This window comes from Gossypium raimondii, chromosome 3 (assembly GCF_025698545.1).
Source record: "Gossypium raimondii isolate GPD5lz chromosome 3, ASM2569854v1, whole genome shotgun sequence".
Taxonomy (NCBI): Eukaryota; Viridiplantae; Streptophyta; class Magnoliopsida; order Malvales; family Malvaceae; genus Gossypium; species Gossypium raimondii.
The window spans coordinates 5,437,924-5,460,956 of record NC_068567.1 but is presented as its reverse complement, the minus strand read 5'-3'; the positions used below and the strand labels follow the sequence as shown (position 1 = coordinate 5,460,956).

Below are 23,033 nucleotides of genomic sequence, written 5' to 3'. Positions count from 1 at the left end.
AAATAGCTAAATATCCTTTTAAAAACTTTTCAAAAATAAGGCAATGTTTTGCGTTTGGAAATTCGAGGAACGTGCCCTAAGGTACTGGGTTTCGATTTCTCGTTCGACCAAATGACTTAATATCCTTTTCAAAAATTTTCAAAATAAGGCAATATTTTGCGTTTGGAAATTCGAGGAACGTGCCCTAAGGTACTGGGTCTCGATTTCTCGTTCGACCAAATAGCTAAATATCCTTTTAAAAACTTTTCAAAAATAAGGCAATGTTTTGCGTTTGGAAATTCGAGAAATGTGCCCTAAGGTGCTGGGTTTCGATTTCACAGTTAACCAAATTGCCAAGTTTCTTCTTGAATTTTAATCCATGCCATTCGAGTTTTTTTTAAGGATTGTATTTTAAATTTCTTTAAAGTTTTCAATCTTCGACATTAAGACATTAAGTAATCAACTAGGTACCAATTTTGGGCGTATCGAGGGTGCTAATCCTTCCTCGTGCGTAACCGACTCTCGAACCCATTTTTCTGAATTTCGTGGACCAAACTTGTTGTTTTAATAAAATCAAACCTTTTATTAAAAACAACCACTTTTCGAGGTGATCCAATCACACCTTATCAAAAAGGATTGGTGGCGACTCCCGTTTTCGTTTTCATTTTCAAAAAACCCAAGTCGACCCCGTTTTCCATCCAAAAAATGGTGTCAACAGCTTGGCGACTCCACTGGGGACTTTAAATAATAGAGTCAAGCCACGAGTTGATTACTTTTTGTCTTTTTGTCGAAAATTGAAAATTTGGTTTAAATTTACGATCCTTTCATGGCATTTCATTCTTCATTATAATTTTCATCATTGTGGTTTATAATTGCTCTGTTTGTTTAAATTTTGGTATCTTTTACATTGCATTGCATGACCTATGGTCACACCCTTTTAAGTGGGAGTGAGAAGCTACTCCTTCGTGAGGTTTTCACCTCCGTGCAGGATAGTGGATCGCTTTCGGAATACATCCGTACCTATGTCTTCGTGAGATTTTCATCTCCATGCAGCCATAGGGAAATGTATTCCCCTGAACCGAACTCGGTCTATATGAGCCTATAATGGGTGAAGATCGAGGAATCTGCTGGTTCGGGTACCTTATCTTTAGAACCAACCCTCATATAGTGGACTTAGGAACTTAACCTAGGTAGAGCCACTCTAAATCCCTAGTATTTACCTGATTAGGTACTTATTGTTTTTCGTGATTGCTTATGTTTTGTTCTAACCCTTCTTGTTGTGTTTTGGTTATGATTGCATTACATTGCATTTGCATCTTAGGAAAGAGATATTGATTCAAGTTCGATTACTAAATTAGAAAGCTTGTCATGGAATACGGATTCCTTGATAAATTGAAAAACAATACGACTTCCCGAATATATTCTGAGAAACACAGGAATAGCGATGGAAGAGTTCGTGACCCTGCTTTATGGCCTGAGGATTCAAGGCAATTGTCTAAAAGCCTTTAACATTCCAACCCCTTTAAGAGGTGGACGAGCCTTAGGAGGATGGATAGGTGATGGATTGCAACCAAGATCAAGAGAAGGAGCTAGCAATGGCATCTATTGGAGGGGTAACGTTCCTATGATAAGCCTCCCCGAGGGAGGTATGGAGGGGTAACGTACCTTCTTGCCTTGCGCTTGCGCAAGGGAAAAACCAATAAAAAATTTAGAAATTTTTTATTTGAGTCTATAACGTATCATTTGTTGTATCCCGTATGGAGCCATCTTCTTCGCCCGACATGCGCTACAAGTATCCCTACTTGGTCGGCCACCGGTGGGACCGACGTGCGCCAAGGAAAGTGTGGTGGCGCTACACCGCTTCTGGCGAAGCCGCCTTCTCGTCTCGAGAGTTGTTCCTTTCCTCCTCCATTTCAGCTGGAGTTTTTTTCTATCTGATTTAAGGAATCCGGAACCGATCTCAAAGCTTTTTTCAAGAGCGTCGTGTCCCACTCAGAATATCTTGAAGTGCCTAGAATCCCGCTCGCTCCGTTGGCGGCAATTCCCTATAGTTGTAAACTATAGAACGGCAATTCTTTCTTCAGCTGCAACACTTTTTTGCCATCCCACCTGATGAGAATTATCAAACAGATGGTTAGCAGAGCCACTTCCGGTCAAAAGAATGTTGGGCTGAAGAGACCTACTGGACAAGGATCGGGGTTACAGCCTCCAACCAAATTCCTGCGATGTGGAATTCTAAAGCTGGCGTGTGCGCCGTTCCGCACCCTACCCGGAAACTTGGCCACTCAGACTTATCTCTTGTTCTTGAGCTACAGGATTTATGGCCCCGCAAAGCCATAATCCCCTACTTCAATCTCTATCGAGATTCCGCGTAATCTGGGTCATGGGGACCACTGCCTTCTCGCGTCATCTACATATCCTATAATAGTCTAGTAGTGAGGAGAAGATATCGCACCTACATCTCCTATAATAGTTGTCACAAGAAGATCTCGTTAAACAACTTATAAGGCCAACTTCCGTAAGGTGTTTAAGTGGTTCTCATGTAGCCTTTGATTCACGTAAGTAGATTGATCCGCCACGGACGGTTAACCCCGTGAGCGTTCTCTTAAGCTCTGAACTACAAGTAAGAATGCCAGAGGTTTCAGACTTAACTCTTGATACTCCGCTCTGAGATCACACTAACAGTGATTTCGAGTACCACTTTACAACATTTCTAGAAACCTAGAAATGGAGAAGATCTATAGCCGAAAAAGACATCCTTTTTCTTTCTATAGCCCTTTGGGAAATTCATATATGGTATAGCACCAAAATATATGTATGCACGAGAAAACACCCTCCCCCTAATGGCTACGAGGGTCAAAGCTCAGCTTTGATCCACCACCGGGATACGTTATAGACTTTTTATTGGATTTTAAGTTAGGCTTATATCTATCTCCCGCCTACGGTTGCAAGCGTGAGGTTGTAAAGCTCCCTAGGTTGTTTCGAGAAAGTGTCTGGTAAGCCTTGCCTTATTAGCAGCAAAAAAGTAACTACCAGTGAGGGGGCTATTGGCTATAGCCCCGAGCGTAATCTTTGGATAGTTTATAGGGTCTGCAAGCCCACCTCCCGTATTTTTAAAGGATGAGGGAGGTGGGTCCTTAGCGACACCCAGATAGAGTGAAAAGATGAAGAGTGAGGGGCTATTGGAGATAGCACCCGAACGTTAACTTCATAGCTCTATATTAGTATCTTATAGAACTACTTAGAACTACTGAGTTTATTGTCCGGTAAGCCTCCCCGAGGGAGGTATAGAGGGGTAACGTTCCTAGTGTAGTTATAGTGTTGTTACCCTCTTGTTTGCACGGAATTTCATATAAGCCTCCCCGAAGGAGGTATGGAGGGGTAACGTTCCTATGATAAGCCTCCCCGAGGGAGGTATAGAGGGGTAACGTACCTTCTTGCCTTGCGCTTGCACAAGGGAAAAACCAATAAAAAAATTTAGAAATTTTTTATTTAAGTCTATAACTTATCATTTGTTGTATCCCGTATGGAGCCATCTTCTTCGCCCGACATGCGCTACAAGTATCCCTACTTGGTCGGCCACCGGTGGGACCGACGCCCCAGAAAGTGTGGTGGCGCTACACCGCTTCTGGCAAGACTCGCCTTCTCGCATCGAGAGTTGTTCCTTTCCTCCTCCATTTCAGCTGGAGTTTTTTTCTATCTGATTTAAGGAATCCTGAACCGATCTCAAAGCTTTTTTCAAGAGCGTCGTGTCCCACTCGAATATCTTGAAGTACCTAGAATCCCGCCGCTCACATGGCGGTAATTCCTATAGTTGTAAACTATAGAACGGTAATTCTTTCTTCAGCTGCAACACTTTTTGCCATCCCACCTGATGAGAATTATCAAACAGATGGTTAGCAGAGCCACTTCCGGTCAAAAGAATGTTGGGCTGAAGAGACCTACTGGACAAGGATCGGGGTTACAGCCTCCAACCAAATTCCTGCGATGTGGAATTCTAAAGCTGGCGTGTGCGCCGTTCCGCACCCTACCCGGAAACTTGGCCACTCAGACTTATCTCTTGTTCTTGAGCTACTGATTTATGGCCCATAAAGCCATAATCCCTACTTCAATCTCTATCGAGATTTCGCGTAATCTGGGTCATGGGGACCACTGCCTTCTCGCGTCATCTACATATCCTATAATAGTCTAATAGTGAGGAGAAGATATTGCACCTACATCTCCTATAATAGTTGTCACAAGAAGATCTCGTTAAACAACTTATAAGGCCAACTTCCGTAAGGTGTTTAAGTGGTTCTCATTATATGAAATTAAATGCCCAGCAAAAAAGTAACTACCAGTGAGGGGGCTATTGGAGATAGCACCCGAGCGTAACAGCTGTATAGTAATAGGGTGCCCGAATTTATAGTTATAGGGTACGCGAAGCCCACCTCCCGTATTTAAAAGAGGAGGGAGGTGGGTCCTTAGCGCCACCCAGATAGAGTGTGAAGAGGAAGAGTGAGGGGGCTATTGGCTATAGCACCCGAACGTTAACTTCATAGCTCTATTTTAGTATCTTATAGAACTACTTAGAACTACTGAGTTTATTGTTTATTGTCCTTGTCCGGTAAGCCTCCCCGAGGGAGGTATGGAGGTAACGCATGCTATTTTGTACTTCCTAGCACTTCCAAGTGCTAGGCTTTCCTGCGCCTTCCCTAAAGGGAAGTCGTCTGAGCAATCTAGCTTAAGAAAAGCTAGATTGTCAAGGATCTATATTTTCCTTGAAAATATAGAGTGAACCTCGTAAAGAGGACAAAAAACGCGTCTTTATCGCGTTTTTTGGACAAAAGATAGGGTACGGGTAAACTTGAGTTTCTTGAGTCCACTAAATGGCCCTATTTTGGCCATTTAGTGGGTTTCACTCTATTCATTTAGAAACCCCTGAGTCCCCAAGGGATTGGCTATAGAATAGCAAATCCCTTGGACCTTCTTGTTGTACTTAGCCGTAGGCTAAGTACTAGCTTTTGGTTAACTTCCTGGGTTTCATTGAGTTCACTCAATTGGCCTGATAGAGTGAACTCAATGACTATGAGTATGATATAACCCCCCGAGGGCCTCCTCTCCCTCTGCTTCACCACCCGCAATGGTATGGGATTCTTTGAAATCAGCTTTTCAGCGGATTTCAAATTCCCACCCATTGTGTTTGCGGTATGGAGCCAACGTCAGTCGAGTATGACATGTGCTTTTTAGGGCATGCCACTTTAGCACAGGTATTTCTACATACCCCCCACTATGCCCGATATTCTAAGAAAAGTCCCCTTTTACATAGAAGAGGTTAGACAACATAGCGTTCATATGCTAAAGCAACAACCAATGCCTTCTTGTCATCTAGCTTTTCTTTTTTATCGGAGCGAAAGCTAAAGTAGTACTCTATAACCAATAGGGTGGAAGTATAGGCTTTTAGTGACGTCTTCCAAGTCTATTGAATTATAGTACTTTGTCTCCCAAGTACAATATACTAGTCCCAGCGACTAATATATTCATACTCTAGATGTTTCATTGGTCATTATATGAAATTAAATGCCCAAAAAAAAGTAACTACCAATGAGGGGCTATTGGAGATAGCACCGAGGCGTAATCTTATATAGTAATAGGGTGCCCGAATATATAGTTATAGGGTCTTGTGAAGCCCACCTCCGTATTTAAAAGAGGAGGAGGTGGGTCCTTACGCCACCAGATAGAGTGTGAAGAGGAAGAGTGAGGGGCTATTGGCTATAGCACTTGACGTTAACTTCATAGCTCTATTTTAGTATCTTATAGAACTACTTAGAACTACTGAGTTTATTGTTTATTGTCCTTGTCCGGTAAGCCTCCCAGGGAGGTATGGAGGTAACGCACTATTTTGTACTTCCTAGCACTTCCAAGTGCTAGGCTTTCGCCTTCCTAAAGGGAAGTCGTTTAAGCAATCTAGCTTAAGAAAAGCTAGATTGTCAAGGATCTATATTTTCAAGGAAAATATAGAGTGAACCTCAGAAGAGGACAAAAACGCGTCTTTATCGCGTTTTTGGACAAAAGATAGGTACGGTAAACTTGAGTTTTTTGAGTCCACTAAATGGCCCTATTTTGGCCATTTAGTGGGTTTCACTCTATTCATTTAGAAACCCCTGAGTCCCCAAGGGATTGGCTATAGAATAGCAAATCCCTTGGAAGTGCTAGGAAGTATAAAATAGGTACGTTACCCCTCCATACCTCCCTCGGGGAGGCTTACCGGACAAGGACAATAAACAATAAACTCAATAGTTCTAAGTAGTTCTATAAGATACTAAAATAGAGCTATGAGTTAACGTCGGTGCTATAGCCAATAGCCCCTCACTCTTCCTCTTCACACTCTATCTGGTGATAAGGACCCACCTCCCTCCTCTTTTAAATACGGGAGGTGGGCTTCGCGCACCCTATAACTATACATTCGGGCACCCTATTACTATACAGCAGTTACGCTCGGGTGCTATCTCCAATAGCCCCCTCACTGGTAGTTACTTTTTGTCGGCATTTAATTTCATATAATGACCAATGAAACATCTAGAGTATGAATATATTAGTCCGGCCCGACTAGTATATTGTACTTGGGAGACAAAGTACTATAATTCAATAGACTTGAAGACGCCAAGAAAGCCTATACTTCCACCCTATTGGTTATAGAGTACTACTTTTGCTTTCATCCGATAAAAAAGAAAAGCTAGATGACAAGAAGGCATTGGTTGTTGCTTTAGCATATGAACGCTATGTTGTCGACCTCTTCTATGTAAAAGGGACTTTTCTTAGAATATCGTGCATAGTGGGGGTATGTAGAAATACCTGTGCTAAAGTGGCATGCCCTAAAAGCATATGTCATACTGACCGACGCTGGCTCCATATCAAGAACACAATGGTGGGAATTTGAAATCACTGAAAAGTCGATTTCAAAGAATCCCATACCATTGCGTGGTGAAGCAGAGGAGAGGAGGCCCTGGGGTTATATCATACTCATAGTCATTGAGTTCACTCTATCGTGCCAATTGAGTGAACTCAATAAAACCCGTGAAGTTAACTAGTTAGTACTTAGCCTACTGCTAAGTACAACAAGAAGGTCCAAGGATTTGCTATTCTATAGCCAATCCTGGGGACTCGGGGTTTCTAAATGAATAGAGGAAACCCACTAAATGGCCAAAATAGGCCATTTAGTGGACTCAAGAAACTCAAGTTTACCCGCACTTATCTTTTGTCCAAAAACGCGATAAAGACGCTTTTTGTCCTCTTTACGAGGTTCACTCTATATTTTCCTTGAAAATATAGATCCTTGACAATCTAGCTTTTCTTAAGCTAGATTGTTTGCATTTACTTCCCTTTAGGAAGGCAGGAAAGCCTAGCACTTGGAAGTGCTAGGAAGCAAAAATAGGTACGTTACTCCTCCATACCTCCCTGGGAGGCTTACCTGACAAGGACAATAAACAATAAACTCAAGAGTTCTAAGTAGTTCTATAAGATACTAAAATAGAGCTATGAGTTAACGTCGGGTGCTATAGCCAATAGCCCCCTCACTCTTCCTCTTCACACTCTATTTGGGTGGCGCTAAGGACCCACCTCCCTCCTCTTTTAAATACGGGAGGTGGGCTTGAGGCCGTACATGTATCCGTTTTATGTAAGGGAATTTACTTTATAAAAAAGTTTCCTAAATGTAATTGAATCAGAATCAACGTCTCTTTAGGCATTCATTTCATTCATTTTTTTACATTGCATTACATGTATTAAAATCCATTGAAAGAGTCTAAACGAGTAAATTTATTTCAGCTAACCTGGAAAACCAACCAACCAAACACCCTTACGATATCCAAGCAAAGACTAGAGAAATGGAACGAAGGTTGGAAAAATTAGAGCGAATACAGATTCAGATACAGAAGCAATTGACTGAATTTCAACAGGAGATGAGAGATCAGATGCTAGAATTACGGAGAACTATGATAAACCAGTTCAACCGATTGCTAGCTAGAAAGTCAAAAGAAGTGAAAGACCCGGTGGTTTACTTTGGGGTTGATAATGAGGATCTTGTCTATTCCTTAGATTGTACTCCGACAAGTGTCCAGATTCAGCCAGATGGGCGTCCACAAGGAGCACTTTTTACTATCGGATCCCATTATTATCAGACTGGTACATCGACACCAGTGAATTGCCTGACAGGCTTAGAATCCAATTTGAGGAATGATTTAGCTAATCCTGTTGCTAATCTAGCCGAAATAAAAAAGATGAGGATAGAATATCCAGATACTACAAAGGCCCTAGGGAAGAAAGGGAATAAAGGGGATAATGCAGGCAGATATAACAAGGGCCACTCAAAACCAATCACTGTGGGCAGGCCAAAGACGGAAACCACCAACCATCAGAGCCCTTTAAAGCAAGAATCTCGAGTGAAACAAGGCACTGAGAACCTCCAGTTCACGCCAATTTCGATGTCATATAAGGAGCTGTATCAAAGCTTGTTCGATGCGCATGTTGTTGCTCCTTATTACTTAAAACCCATACAACCCTCGTATCCCAGATGGTATGACATGAACGCACAATGTGACTACCATGCGGGAATTACGGGGCATTCAATAGAAAATTGCATTTCCTTCAAGAAGCTAGTCGAAAAATTCATCAATATGGGTATTGTCAAGTTGGGTGATTCATCTAGTGCAAAAAGCCATCTACCCAATCATGTTGACCACGGGATGAATGAGATGTATGAAGCAGTGTTGGGAAGTGTTCACATCCATGCCATACATGAAGACGAAAAGGAAAAGAAACCTTGTTAGATACCTGCCCTTATAAATCTGGAGTGTTTTAAGCAATTAGCTTGTGGAAGAAATCCCTATAGTTATCAGGGCTTATTTAGAGTAATGTCCAGAACTTTTTTGTTGTTTTTAGCCTAAAGCGATAGAAATTTCTTTGTGAAATAGGCTAATGTCTGAACGTCATTATTCTAATAAAATACATCTTTGCATTCCTTTTTGAGCTAATATTATTTCATTCTTTTTGAATAATTATTTCTGATTCTTTCATTCTTTTGAACTTTCTTCCAAACCATCATTCATTCATTCATAATTATATGATACAAATAATTATTCATGAATCTATACATTCTTTTGTATATTCTTTGGTACTTGCTATGGGTCCCTGGATATCAATTACGTGAATGACTCGCCATGCACCTGCATTTTCCTTTTGAGCGAGGCATGTGTTCGAGGATCTCAATGCTTTGAAAATGACAAAGATTGTAGTTTATCTCCGACTTGTTAAGGATGGTTGAACAAGAGGATAGATGATCCTACCTCACAAGGAATCATCGAAATCGTGAGCTTGGCGAATATTAGAATTGACCGCATCAAAAAATGAAGTGAGACCTCATCAAGTTACCTCTAGAGTTCGAAGATATCTTTGTAGAATCATACCAGGATATGCCCGGGTTAAATGCCGATAATGAAATCTGCACAACAGCACGATGTCAGAAATTTACAGTATGAATAGTGCAATTCTTTGCCAGGGCAATGCCTTTCTCGTTGGGTCAGCATAGCTTTGCCCGTTTGAAGTCAAGTTTCCGTCCCTTCAAGATGTTGTCGAATTTTATCCTCACTAAGAAGGAACATCCAAAGCTTTCTGTCGTATTGGCGCCCCAAAAGGCTCTATATTAAGGAAAATTTTTTGAAAAGGGATAACAAGAACTTGCCTAATCCTATAGGTTCAGATTCCAAAAAAAAATCAAAAAATCAAAATCAAAATCAAAAAACAAAAAAGTAAAAGAAAAAATCAAAGTCAAAAACAAAAAAGAGAAATCAATCAAAATCAAAAATGAAAGAAAAAGAAGAAAAAGAAAAAGGAGAGGTCAAGGCGAAAACCTACAAAGGGCGCTTTGACCAAAGGTGGATTTGAGTTGAAAATCCGAAAAGGACGACTCAAATTTTAAGCAAATTGGGGCATGGACATCGCCATTATCGAAGACTTCTAATGGGCATTGCTTCATTTCTTGAAAGGCTACTTCATGCGTCAATGTCATCACGTGCTGATTTTAGAGGAGATGGTATTGGAAAATGTATTGAACTTGAACAATAGCGCGATAGCTGAGGTCTCAAATTAACTCAGAAGTGGACACCACGATTCGTCACTAAAGTGCCTAGAGTTGAACATCGAAAATTGAAGGAAAATGATTGAGACTTACAGGGATTGGCATTGGAAATTACTATTTGCCTTCTTTGCTTGTCGAACATCTGTACCGAGGCAATACCTTTCTCTTTGGTTTGCGGGGTTTTAGGTAGTTTTACCTATCGAAATCCTTTCTCTCCGAGTATTAGTTAAGCTAGAATTGGATGAAGCAGAATGGATCCAATCGCAATGCGATCAGTTGAACCGAGGAAAAAGGTTAAAAGCTATTCTTCAGGGTCAGATGTACCGGAAACAAATGATACGAGCCCATAATGAACAGTGTCATCTCAGAGAATTCCACGAGAGGGTTGGATGTCAAAGAAAATCATTCCTCTCTAAAAAGATTCCAGAGGGAAATGAATGCTAAACCGGGAATGTCCCTATGTTGTAAAAAAGACATTCTTCAAAATAGCACTGATCCTGAGTGAGATTGCTAGTCCTATAAACTCGGATCCAGTCAAGAAATACTTCGTTTAAAGAAGGAGAAATGACCAAGGTGAAAACCCGTAAAGGGCACTCTGAGTCAAAAAAATGTAAAAAAATAAAAAAATGAAAAATGAAAAATGGAGAGGCTAAGGGGAAAACCCGCAAAGGGCGCCTTAGGCCAAAGGGGATTTGAGTTGAAAACCCAAAAAGGGCGGCTCAAATATTTGTTCAGAATGGGGCATGAGGCGATCAGAGCGATTCGAATTTTGATCATATTGGGGCATATGGTGATCTTGCTGTGCCTGAATCAACAAGAAAGGATAGGCGACATCTTGGGGCATCGACAGAGCGCTGTAGATCTCCTAAGCACATGTCCAACTCAAAATGGTCTTCAGAAAGTTCGTACAGAAAAGTTCAAGCTGCGATATCTGGGGCACCCAATTCTCATATTATCTATATTAAATCTGTTGTTCTTGGAATACCTTTTTCCTTTCCAAGATAAACATTCTCGATCAATTTCTTCATTATCCTTCTTTACTATTTTTGGTAATTTATTCCTTTCGAGCTATGCTCAGAACCAATTTTATTCTTATCCATTGTTATGACCCATTTTTGCAAAGCATGTTGTATTAGAATAATGATTAATGGACTAATAAAACTTTCACAAAGGAAGTTTTGCATATTACTCTGAAAAGTTTCTAAATAATATAGGAGCCTAAAGCAGGACTATTGTTTAGAACACACCAATTTTAAAGGTTGGAAATTTGGGAAGGAATAGTCTAAATTTAGACTTTCTCTTTAGATTTTTGTTTTCAAATGCGTTGATTGATAAGGCACTATGTTGGTGACAAAGCTTATATAAACAAGCAAGCAATGATTATCAGGCAATAGTAAGAGGTTACCTCAGATAAGAGATCCTTCATTTGCTATGACACCTTGGGAATGGTGTGAGGAACTAGAACGATTCGTGTCCTGTATCCTTGAATTGTGATAGGAGAGGATTGAGGAAAAGTCATATTTATACCCTTGGATTACAGTGGGAGAATGATGGTACAAATTTTGTGCCCCAATGGAGTAAACTTTGAGGTTTGCAGTGGGGGGCAACTTGGCTAAATGTTTCTTCAGAAACTGCCAGTCGAGAAGGAAGGTGTTGTAGCACTTCATTGACAAAGCCTTAATAAACTTTGAGTAGTGATAACCTAAGCGGGGTTATTCTAGAAAAATAAAATTCTGCATTCATGTCTAGTTAGGAGCATTTGATTCATTTTGATCATGCCATCCTAATCATTATGCATAATTAGGTCATTATATAGGTCATGTTCCCCAGAGAACAGATAAGTAAAGATAGAAGATCTGGCCTTCCTGCATTGACAACGAAGTTGATCGAAAACAAAGCCTTACTTCCCAGATAGTGCAGTGGAGCAGATTAAAGCCAAAGTGGTGAATCTTGTTTCTCCGACATTGCGGTTAAAAAGATTAAAGCCACATCGGTGAATCTTAAAGCTACAACAGCGAATCTTACGCCCCAAGCGATGCAGTGGAATAGATTAAAGCCAAATTGGTGAATCTTGTTTCTCCGACATTGCAGTTAAAAAGATTAAAGCCACAATGGCGAATCTTACTTTCCAGAAGTTACGAGTTGCAAATCCTATCTCTCTGATATTACAGTGGAGTGGATCAAAGAACCAAAGTCTTATCCCCCTGAAGATGCAGTGGGGCAAATTAAAGGTACAAATCTTATCTCCCTGAGGTTACAGTGGAGCAGATTGAAGCCAGAGATCTTATCTCTCTGAGATTACAGCAGAGTAGATCGTAGAGTAGATCACATCAGATTGAAGCCAGAGATCTTATCTCCCTGAGATTACAGCGGAGCAGATCGAAGACACTATCCTATCTCCCTGAAGTTACAGTGGAGCGGATTAAAATAAAGGATCTTATCTCTCGGGTTACAGCAGAGTAGATCGATCGTCTTATCTCCCGAGGTTACAAAGGAGTAGACCAAGAATTTCGATCTTATCTCCGAGGTTACAGTGGAGCGATTGAAGCCATGATCTTATCTCTCGAGATTACAGCAGTGCATCAAGACACTATCCTATCTCCTTGAAGTTACAGTGGAGCTGATTAAAATAAAGGATCTTATCTCTCCGGGTTACAAAGCAGAGTAGATCGTGATCGTGTCTTATCTCCTTGAGATTACAAAGGAGTAGATCAAAAATTTCAGATTTTATCTCCTTGAGATTACAGCGGAGCAGATTGAAGTTAGTAATCCTATCTCCCTGAGATTACAGTGGAGTGGGTTAAAATGAAGGATCTTATCTCTCTGAAGTTACAGCAGAGTAGATCACGTCAGGTCTTATTTCTTTGAGATTACAGTGGAACAGACTGAAGAATTTCAAATCTTATCTCCCTGAGATTACAGCAGAATAGATTGAAGTTAGTAATCCTATCTCCCTGAGATTACAGTGGAGTGGATTAAAATAAAGGATCTTATCTCTCCGGGTTACAGAGAGAAGATCGACAGTCTTATCTCCCGAGATTACAATAGGCGATTGAAGTTAGTAATCCTATCTCCCGAGATTATAGTGGAACGGATTAAAATAAAGGATCTTATCTCTCGGGTTACGTAGAGTAGATCGTGTCGATCTTATCTCTCGAGATTACAATGAGCGATTGAAGTTAGTAATCCTATCTCTCGAGATTACAAGGGAGTGGATTAAAATAAAGGATCTTATCTCTCGGGTTACAGAGAGAAGATCGACGTCTTATCTCCCGAGATTACAATGAGCAGATTGAAGTTAGTAATCCTATCTCCCGAGATTACAAAGGAGCGGATTAAAATAAATGATCTTATCTCTCCGGGTTACAGAGAGTAGATCGTGTCGATCTTATCTCCCGAGATTACAATGAGCAGATTAAAGTTAGTAATCCTATCTCCCGAGATTACAAAGGAGTGGATTAAAATAAAAGATCTTATCTCTCCGGGTTACAGAGAGAAGATCGTGTCGTCTTATCTCCCGAGATTACAACGAGCAGATTGAAGCTAGTAATCCTATCTCCCCGAGATTACAAGTGGAGCGGATTAAAACAAAGGATCTTATCTCTCCGGGTTACGAGAGTAGATCGCATCAGTTTTACCTCCCCGTGGTTACAAAGTGAGTACATTGAAGCCAATAATTCTATCTCTCGGTTGGCGGTGGAATAGATTGAAGATCAAGATGGCGATTTTACCTCTTTGTGATTACAAGGAGTATATTGAAGCTGCATTCTATCTCCCGACGCTATGAGTGGGTCGAAGCGCCAATGTCTATACCTCTGAAGTTGCAGTTGAAGTTACAAGTCTTATCTCCCTGACGTTGCAGTACGACAGACTAAAACCACGAATCTCGTCCCCCTAAAGTTGCTGCAAAGAAGATTGAAGCTACTAGTCGGATCTTGTTGAAGTGCAGTGGAGTGGATTGAAGCATCAAAACACAGTGAACTGGAGTGAAGCTAAGTGAAAAGAGAAGCACTCAAAGAAGTCAAGACTCGGCAAGACCGGGCAAATTTGGTCTTTCTTAGTCTTTGCTCTGTTCTCGTTACACGACAACGAGCAAAGAGGGGCAGCTGTAGAAGCCCAAATTTGCCCGGCCCACCAGAGAAAATAAAACCAATAAACCCAAATCAAATGGCCCAACCAGCAGAGCCCAAATTAACCCACCTAGACTAAACCCAAACCCGAATGGCCCAATTACAACACCTAAAGCACCAAATGAATCCAGCCCAAATTGACCCAACAACCCAAATACAAACCTAAACCTCTACCCATTACAACCAAACAAAGCCCAAAAAATAAAAACCCTAACATTCAATCACCAAAACCTAAACACCTAGCGAAACCCTAGCCCCTCACAGTCAAGACTGCCCTCGGCCTCCTCACCCGCCTCTCTGCTCACAGCCATCATCACCACCAACTCGCCACCGCCACCAACCACCGCAAAATAGAAGAGCAAGCAAAACACGCAAGCAAAAAGGACAAAGCAAGAGTAGAAATAGTAATAAAATAAAATAATGTATCAATGGCTATAAAAGCCATGAAAACCGATTGTAAGGGGTGCCGATCTTGTTTTGTAAAAAGAAGGGCTCTTCTTCAAGATTTCAAGAAATAAAAATAAAAACAATGATTCAAGGACTCTTTGTTTTCTAGTATAAGATTTATTTTCTTTTTTTATTATTTTCTTCTTTATTTTCCTTCCTTTTGAAACTGCTTATACACATACAAATATTTCTTTAGTTTTCTATTTAACTATTATACATATATATTGAGAAAGATTTAAAAAAAACGAACCTTTTCGACTTTCCGCCATCATGGACGGCGGCGCTGCCGCAGTGACCGGCATGGGGTGGGTGGTGGTGGTCACTGCCTCCTGACCGGATGTCCGGAGAGGGAGAGATGTTTGAGAGAATTTTAGTTAGTCTTTTTAAAGAGAAGTGAAAATGAGGTTTTTGGGAAAAGTTTGGCTTTTATAGCACGATAAAACGACGCTGTTTCACTTGGGGGTCTTAGTGCCAAAATGCCATTGCTTTTGCTCGACCTGCCGGCAGAAGACCAACCCGCCCATGGGATCCACGTGTTTTTAGAGGAAGGGCTAATTTCACTTTCAGCCCTTCCGCTTTTTAATTATTTTGCAATCAAGTTTCATTTTGTTTTTGATTTGGCCTCGATTTTCTTTTTAGATTTCATCGGTCCACCTTGAAGTCATGCTTTGGAGGGACGGATTATTCCCTCTTGGTCCCTCCTTGTTATTCACAGCATTCAATGTGGTCCTTCCCTTTATTTCATTCGTGATTTGACCCCAAATTTTTTTACTCAATTTAGTCCTTTTTATTTTGGTTACTTTATTATTAAAATTAATTAGTTTTATTATTATTATTATTATTATTATTATTGCTTATATATTTTATATATATATACATATTTTTATATATACTTACGTACATACTTTTTATTTATTATAAATATATATATTTTATATTTCATATTTTTATATACATATGTATACATATAAATATCCATGTTTCAATTCATATACATATATATGTACATATACATACTTATATATTTTATGTATATATCATAATTTGTTTACGTATCCATATATATCTATATATTTTTTATATTTCATGATAGTTATATACGTATAATATGTACATGTTTACTTATATATATTTTATATAATAATTTTAGAATACATATATATATATATATAAATATACTTTTCATGTTTATATAAATTCATGTACATACACACATTTTTTATATAACACACATACTTATATTTTATATATTTTCGTATTTTATAATCTATATACATATATATATATATATATGTAAACACTTATATTTTTATATCTTATAATGCATATATATATTTTTTCATTTTTATAATTTTATGTATATACATACATATACGTATTTCCTTAAGTATTCATATACATGTTCATATTTTATAATTTTCATCTATTTTCCTTTATTGTTTTGTATGATGATTTATTTATTTATTTATATGTCCATTTTTATGCTTCATTTATTTATTTATTCATTTGCTATGTAATGTATGATTGATTTATTATTCGTTTTGTTCATTTTTTTACATAATCATGTTTATTATTCCATCATTCACGTGAATATCATATTTTAAAAAAGGGAAATATTTCAAAATAAGGCAATATTTTACGTTTGGAAATTCGAGGAACGTGCCCTAAGGTACTGGGTTTCGATTTCTCGCTCGACCAAATAGCTAAATATCATTTTAAAACTTTTCAAAAATAAGGCAATGTTTTATGCTTGGAAATTCGAGAACGTGCCCTAAGGTACTGGGTTTCGATTTCTCGCTCGACCAAATGACTTAATATCCTTTTCAAAATTTTCAAAATAAGGCAATATTTTGCGCTTGGAAATTTGAGGAACGTGCCCTAAGGTACTCGTGGTCTCGATTTCTCGCTCGACCAAATAGCTAAATATCCTTTTAAAACTTTTCAAAAATAAGGCAATGTTTTATGCTTGGAAATTCGAGAACGTGCCCTAAGGTGCTTTGGTTTCGATTTCACAGCTTAACCAAATTGCCAAGTTTCCTCTTGAATTTTAATCCATGTCATTCGAGTTTTTTAAGGATCGATTTTAAATTTCTTTAAAGTTTTCAATCTTCGACATTAAGACATTAAGTAATCAACTAGGTACCAATTTTGGGCGACGAGGGTGCTAATCCTTCCTCGTATGTAATCGACTCCGAACCCGTTTTTCTAAATTTCGTGGACCAAAATTGTTGTTTTAATAAAATCAAACCTTTTATTAAAAACAACCACTTTTCGAGGTGATCCAATCACACCTTATCAAAAAGGATTGGTGGCGACTCCCGTTTTCGTTTTCATTTTCAAAAAACCCAAGTCGACCCCGTTTTCCATCCAAAAAATGGTGTCAACATACATGGTCACAAGATATCAAGTTGAACGTCAACTTAGTTAACTTTACATGCAAGTAATACCTGAAATATTATTTCAAACTTAGTAAAGATCATAGCATGCCATTATAATCGTGTTCATATAACCACACCATAACACACAAACAAATATGGTTATTTAGATTACAAACACTAGTGTTATGGATACCAAGCATCAAGATAAACTTCAAAATTAATTATCTTTGATATTAGTTACATGCCAACTCAAAACATAATATTCAAAAGACTTTCATAAGCTTTGTTGTGCTCAAATTTTGAGTCTTCTATGTTGATGATCTACTCCAGCTTTCGATACCTAAACGTCAATTATACACGGAAACAAACAAATCCGCAGGCTAAGCAAAAAACTCAATGGTGCTTACATAATTCAAAAGCAATGCATAATCAAATTAAGTATATAAACTAGTTGAAAGTTCATATATATAATCAAGTATACATCAAGAAGCATTGTCTCAAGAATTTGCATATCATTTCTATCTCATTTTACCAATTCGAATATATCAATTCGTTTACAACTTCATCGACCCCCAAGACTCGTAAATACACAATTTGCACGATCTTTCACATGCTATCAACCGTTTGGTTGACATCAATGTCCAAAATGATCAACTCAATCATAGCTATTCAAATAATTTAATTCGCATAACAATTGAATCATTATCAATACTTATATTGTAGCCTTTATTAATCGAACATGGGCTTAAGACTGATATACATATTAGACCACCAAATACCATATAATCACCCTGGATCATCGGTATATAACTGTAGTAATTTGTTTCATGCACTCATCGGTATACTATCAAAGTAATACGCGATTAGTGCTACAATATCGATGTATACGGATCCTATAGTATGTCAGCTATACTTATAACTCTATCTGAAGCCGTTTAATAGGAAATTTACTTAAAAATATGCATTTTCATAACAAATCAAAAACCATCAGGTCATAATTTCATAAATCAACAAATCATGAGAGAAAGCAACAATTATTGCCTTATTCAATTTAGTATATAACAGGACATAAATTGAAATAAAATCATGGAAGCACAAACCAAATTAGGGCAACTCGTCTATGACATTTTCATTCCCTTCATTCCTAAATGTTTCGACCGCGTCTTTTTCTATATACGGTAAATCTAATTATTGAAAACTTATTACTTCCACAAATCAAACATAGAAACACATCCATTAAATATGAAATGCAATCTATTCATTTTAGTCCCTCAAAGTTTTAATATCCAAAAAGCTCGTATCTTTCGAGATTTTCAATTAAATCAAAATTCGACTTCATATTTATTCACTAGGGACCTCAAGCTTTCGACCTATAGTATAGATATTCAATAACTTTCATTATATTAAATTTGGTCCCTAATGTCACAGACTTAACCATATAACATAACTCAAATTCAAACTTTGAACTAAATTTGGTCCCTTATTCTTTTTTTGAACTAAATTTGACCCTCAGCCTTTTTAAAAGAGTCGAATTTCATCATTAATCTTTCAAAGAGAGTCAAATTATTGGCTTTTTAACGAAAATACTGACTAAAATGTTAATATTTTAAACATGACAATCCACAAGTACTCTATATTTTTTATGAATTTTATATATTTTTAAATTTTTAATTTTAAAATATCTTTTAAATTATTTGTTGGCGTGACATAAAATAAATAATGACATGTCAACATGAAATATATGTGGACTATCACATTAACATTATTAGAAAATTAGAGTTTTAATCCACATTTTATTAAGTAAAATGATTTTACTCTTTTTAGGATTAGTGATTAAATTTAATTAAAAAAATAATAAGAATTAAATTCACATAATTATACCTTTATGAAATATATAATTACCAAATAACAAAACGGTAACGTTTCATTAATATCTAAAGTCTACTTCACGTTTCTTCCCTTCCCTGTCATCGGCGATACCTGAAATCAAACCTCCCCCAAATTTTCCTTTCAATTTTCCCATCACTCAAACAGACAAAAAAACACCCGACGAAAATTGAAAAACAGAAATAATGGACAAGGTGGTGGAAGAAGTGGAGAAGACAAAGAAAGAGTGGGACGAAGCCTATTCAAAAACCCAACAACATATAAAAGAGATTCAGGAATATGGGAACTCAACAATGGAGGAAACTAAGAACAAAAATTCATTGCCCAGATTAAACGGATTGGCTCAAGACGGTTTGGCTCTTCTTAATTCATTGCAATTCAATCTCGATCTTCTCGCTCCACAACTTCCTACCGATGATGAGGTCCAGTCTGCTAAAGCTTTGCTCAAAACTTGGAGAAGTCAATCCCAAAGGTAAATTTAACCCCCCTCCAAACACACACGCACACACACACTTTTGAGATTTTTGGATCAAAGATGCGAATTTTTTGGTTATTTGATTCTGGGTTTTACTTTTTTATTATTGTTTCAAAAGATTTAAGCTTCAAAATCCAATGTTCATGGTTTTATTATTATTGATACTTGGATTTAGCTCTGTTACTAGAAATCGGAAATCGTAATCGTAGAAAACTAACCCTATTGAATTACGTTTCATATAAGTAGCAGATTTGCATTCCAACTTTCGTTCCTTGTACGGACCGATCTGCGTTCTTGGTAGCATTGGTTTAGTTGCAATTTAGCAAAGCTTCTTGTTTGTATGCTAATTGCAATTACTAATGAGGTTTTCATTGTTATTGCTGTGATTAGTTTGAGAATGAATCTGAGGAATGCGAATTTACAAGCAAAGGATAATATGAGGAAAACTGCTCAAAAAGAGGTAAGTAAATTCCATTGGCTAACGTTGAGATTTTCTTCAAATTTGTACTTTCTGGGATTGTTACCACTGATAGTCATAGCCATGAATTGTCGTTCTTTGTGGTTTTGGTTCGCTCTGCTGTTATTGACCGTAATAGTATTCGTTATGTCCGCAATTGTAATAAAAACGATGCAATTCCTTGGTGATGGCCCTTTGATATATAAGATCTTTTTGTTTTTGACAGTGCCCTAAGATCATTACCTTTCCATATAAAGTTTGATAGACATGTTGTTAATTACATTTCGTAAGTGTTTTTTTTTTTTCTTTTCTCGATAAACCGGTTATATTTATGTATGTTTTGTAGAGAGAACTTCTGCTGGGTGGTGGAGAAGAATCCACAGTTCGTCGGCGCAATCTGCAGTATGTATTAGTTTCTTTTTTCTTCTGCTTTGGTGTTCATTGACATTGGAACTAACTTAGAATCCCTGTATTTTATACGTAGCTTTGTTGAACAAAAAATAGAATAATCTTCTGCGTGTTTATAGTTCATAATCATTTTCAGGACAAAGGCCGGGATGACGTCTGCAGCAGAAAGCATCACGGAGAGCCTGCGCCGTAGCCGTCAATTGATGGTTCAGGTTAGTAACATGATTTTTGTCTTCTGTTTCCTCATTTTTATTTATCCTCGATGGTCTTATAATGTGGTTCCTTATGGTTTTGTTCCTTTATGTGTACATGTATATAGGAGGTCGAAAGAAGCACAAACACCCTCATGACTTTCGGTATGTGTTCATATCCCTATTCTGAAATGTTTATTTAACGAAACTTTCTGAAAAATAAAGCGGTGTTGCAAAATTCGGTACTTGCAAATGACACTGTCATGTTTGTCGGAAACTGAGATGACTGGAGTTACGTGCATACGATTTGTTTGCTTATATTTTACGCTTTGCACATGTAGAGGAATCAACGGGAGTATTAAAGAAGGCTGAAAGTGAATATAAGGGACACCGCTCATTGTTGTCGCGAACTCGGAATCTACTGTCCACCATGCAACGTCATGATGTTATTGACAGGTATTAACAAGTTAGATTTTCCTTTATATTCTAGTAGTGACTACCGATCTGAGGATGTCACGGCTTATATTGCTGCTTTTTGTCCGGACAGGATAGTACTCATAGTTGGGTTCATCTTGTTCTCGTGTGCTGTACTTTACGTTGTTTCAAAACGTATTGGCATACTTAAGTTGCAAAGGACAATTACCGCAGCCATAAAGGCCGGTATTGCTGGAAAACCAGAGCTTGCTCGCAAAGCTGTAGAAGAGGGTATTAACCAAGGTCGATTCGACGGTAATGTAGTTCCCGATAAAGGACTCCCGTTACAGCAACCCATGCGTGATGAACTGTGAAAATGATGTAGTTTTCTTTCTCTCCTTTCTCCTTTATCATTATGTTTGGTTAGAGGGGAAAAAAAACAGCACTATTTTTCTACGTTTTTTAGACTCTTATTTTTTTGTCATAATTATAAATTTGGCTCACAATATTTACATTTTTGTCAAGTTGGTCATTTTTAATTAAAATTTGTCATTAACTTTTCAAAAGAGTTAAATTGGTTTTGTTTTTAATAAAATGTTGACTAAAATATTAATTTTTAATGATGTTGGCGTGACAACTCACTTGGTAATCTACATATAATTTATGTTGATACGTCACTATTTATCTTATATGTCACACTACGTCAACAAATAATTTAAAAATTATAAAATTCAAAATTCAATATATATATTAAGGTCATAATTTTTTTAAATAGCATGATGTACAATGGATTGCCATGAAGGTTTTTAGTCAATAATTATATCAAATTTAGCTAAAAAGGAATAAGGATCAAATTAAAAATATATAAATATTAAATGTTAAATTTGTTACCATTCATATTTTTGTCCTTTCATATTGGAAATTGGGTATAAGAATATCCTTTAACAACAAATTAAATACATGAAAAATTAGAAAAATATAATATATCTTTGCGAATATATATCGTATTTAACACTCACAATTGAGTAAAAAACTTTGAAAATAACTTTTCATTTTCATTAAGGGAATGTTTGGACAGCACAAAGAATTGTAATTTCTTAAACGTGTTTAGTTATAAGAGTGTAATTGCGTCGTAATTTTCTATGTTATATTTGGTAATTCAACTTGTAATTACATCGTTACATAATTTATATATTTTAAAATATTAGTTACTATAAAAAATTAATATGATTTTAGTCTAAATATTAGTTAATAACACGGTTACTAATAAAATAGTAAGAAAATAAACAATATATGTAATTTTATCTAATTGTTCTAGTGCATCTTTTAATGTTTAACATATGCTCCTTATCATCATCTGTTGAAATTTAACTGAGTTCATCGTCACCGAATTCAAATATGTATCATTAATTAAGATTATTAACATCTCATTCTTCCATATACTCTACAAGGAAAGGATAATCTCAATTCCACTTATGATTGATGTTATGAAATATGCAACATGCTAAGACGATTCAAGCTTATCTTTTATGTTATACTATAGTGACATTAATATAATATATTTTTTCTAGAACAAAAATGTCTTCTCAATCACATTTCGAAGCCTTAAATGTCTCGATTTAAAGAGTTCGCGAGTTGTCTATGGTGCTTGTATCTTATACCATTTTCTCAATTGGTATCATACCCCATAATACATTGTAAGAAAACATTTTCTGTTTGCATAATTAGCATTGACCTTATAATTTTTTAACTTTATAAAATACACAAATTATTTTTATAATATAATTTTAGTATTTATAACATAAGAATTTTTAGCCATAACCATCCCAAACATTTATACGTATCTATGCTCATAATGCAATTTTTATAATTTGTTATAAAAAGTTATTTTTAAAAATTTAAATTTGAGTATAATTATCTACTTAATTACTTTAATTCTAACCTCCTAAAACTGGAGATTGTCCAATTACATTAAACTCAATAAGACCCATCAATTACAAGTACTGTCACTCTTATATAATTACAAATAATTACTCCTAAATTCAATTATTAAATGATTTTCCGAACATTACCCTATTAAGAACCGATGATTTCCATTGACCAACCACGTAACTTTGAAGTTACAACATTTTCATGACAAAAAAAGAAGTTAA

At 37.1% G+C, this 23,033-nt stretch overlaps 1 protein-coding gene across 1 annotated transcript; it reads left to right on the top strand.

Annotated features, from left to right (window-relative positions):
• The first annotated feature begins 19,002 nt into the window (after nt 1-19,002).
• On the top strand, nt 19,003-21,399 carry LOC105796780 (uncharacterized). Its single transcript, XM_012626582.2, has 7 exons — nt 19,003-19,407; nt 19,801-19,870; nt 20,214-20,269; nt 20,412-20,487; nt 20,595-20,631; nt 20,808-20,922; nt 21,014-21,399. Exons 1-7 carry the CDS (start codon nt 19,121-19,123, stop codon nt 21,252-21,254), a joined length of 882 nt encoding a protein of 293 aa, XP_012482036.1. The 5' UTR covers nt 19,003-19,120; the 3' UTR covers nt 21,255-21,399.
• Nucleotides 21,400-23,033: the final 1,634 nt, after the last annotated feature.

What these genes read in the sequence shown, in the direction of transcription:
- LOC105796780 (XM_012626582.2), top strand. Translation starts at nt 19,121, where the DNA reads ATGGACAAGGTGGTGGAAGAAGTGGAGAAGACAAAGAAAGAGTGGGAC. An exon ending in GGAAAACTGCTCAAAAAGAG is followed by an intron (nt 19,871 to 20,213) that starts GTAAGTAAATTC and finishes TATGTTTTGTAG; the next exon opens with AGAGAACTTCTGCTGGGTGG. An exon ending in GCCGTCAATTGATGGTTCAG is followed by an intron (nt 20,488 to 20,594) that starts GTTAGTAACATG and finishes ACATGTATATAG; the next exon opens with GAGGTCGAAAGAAGCACAAA.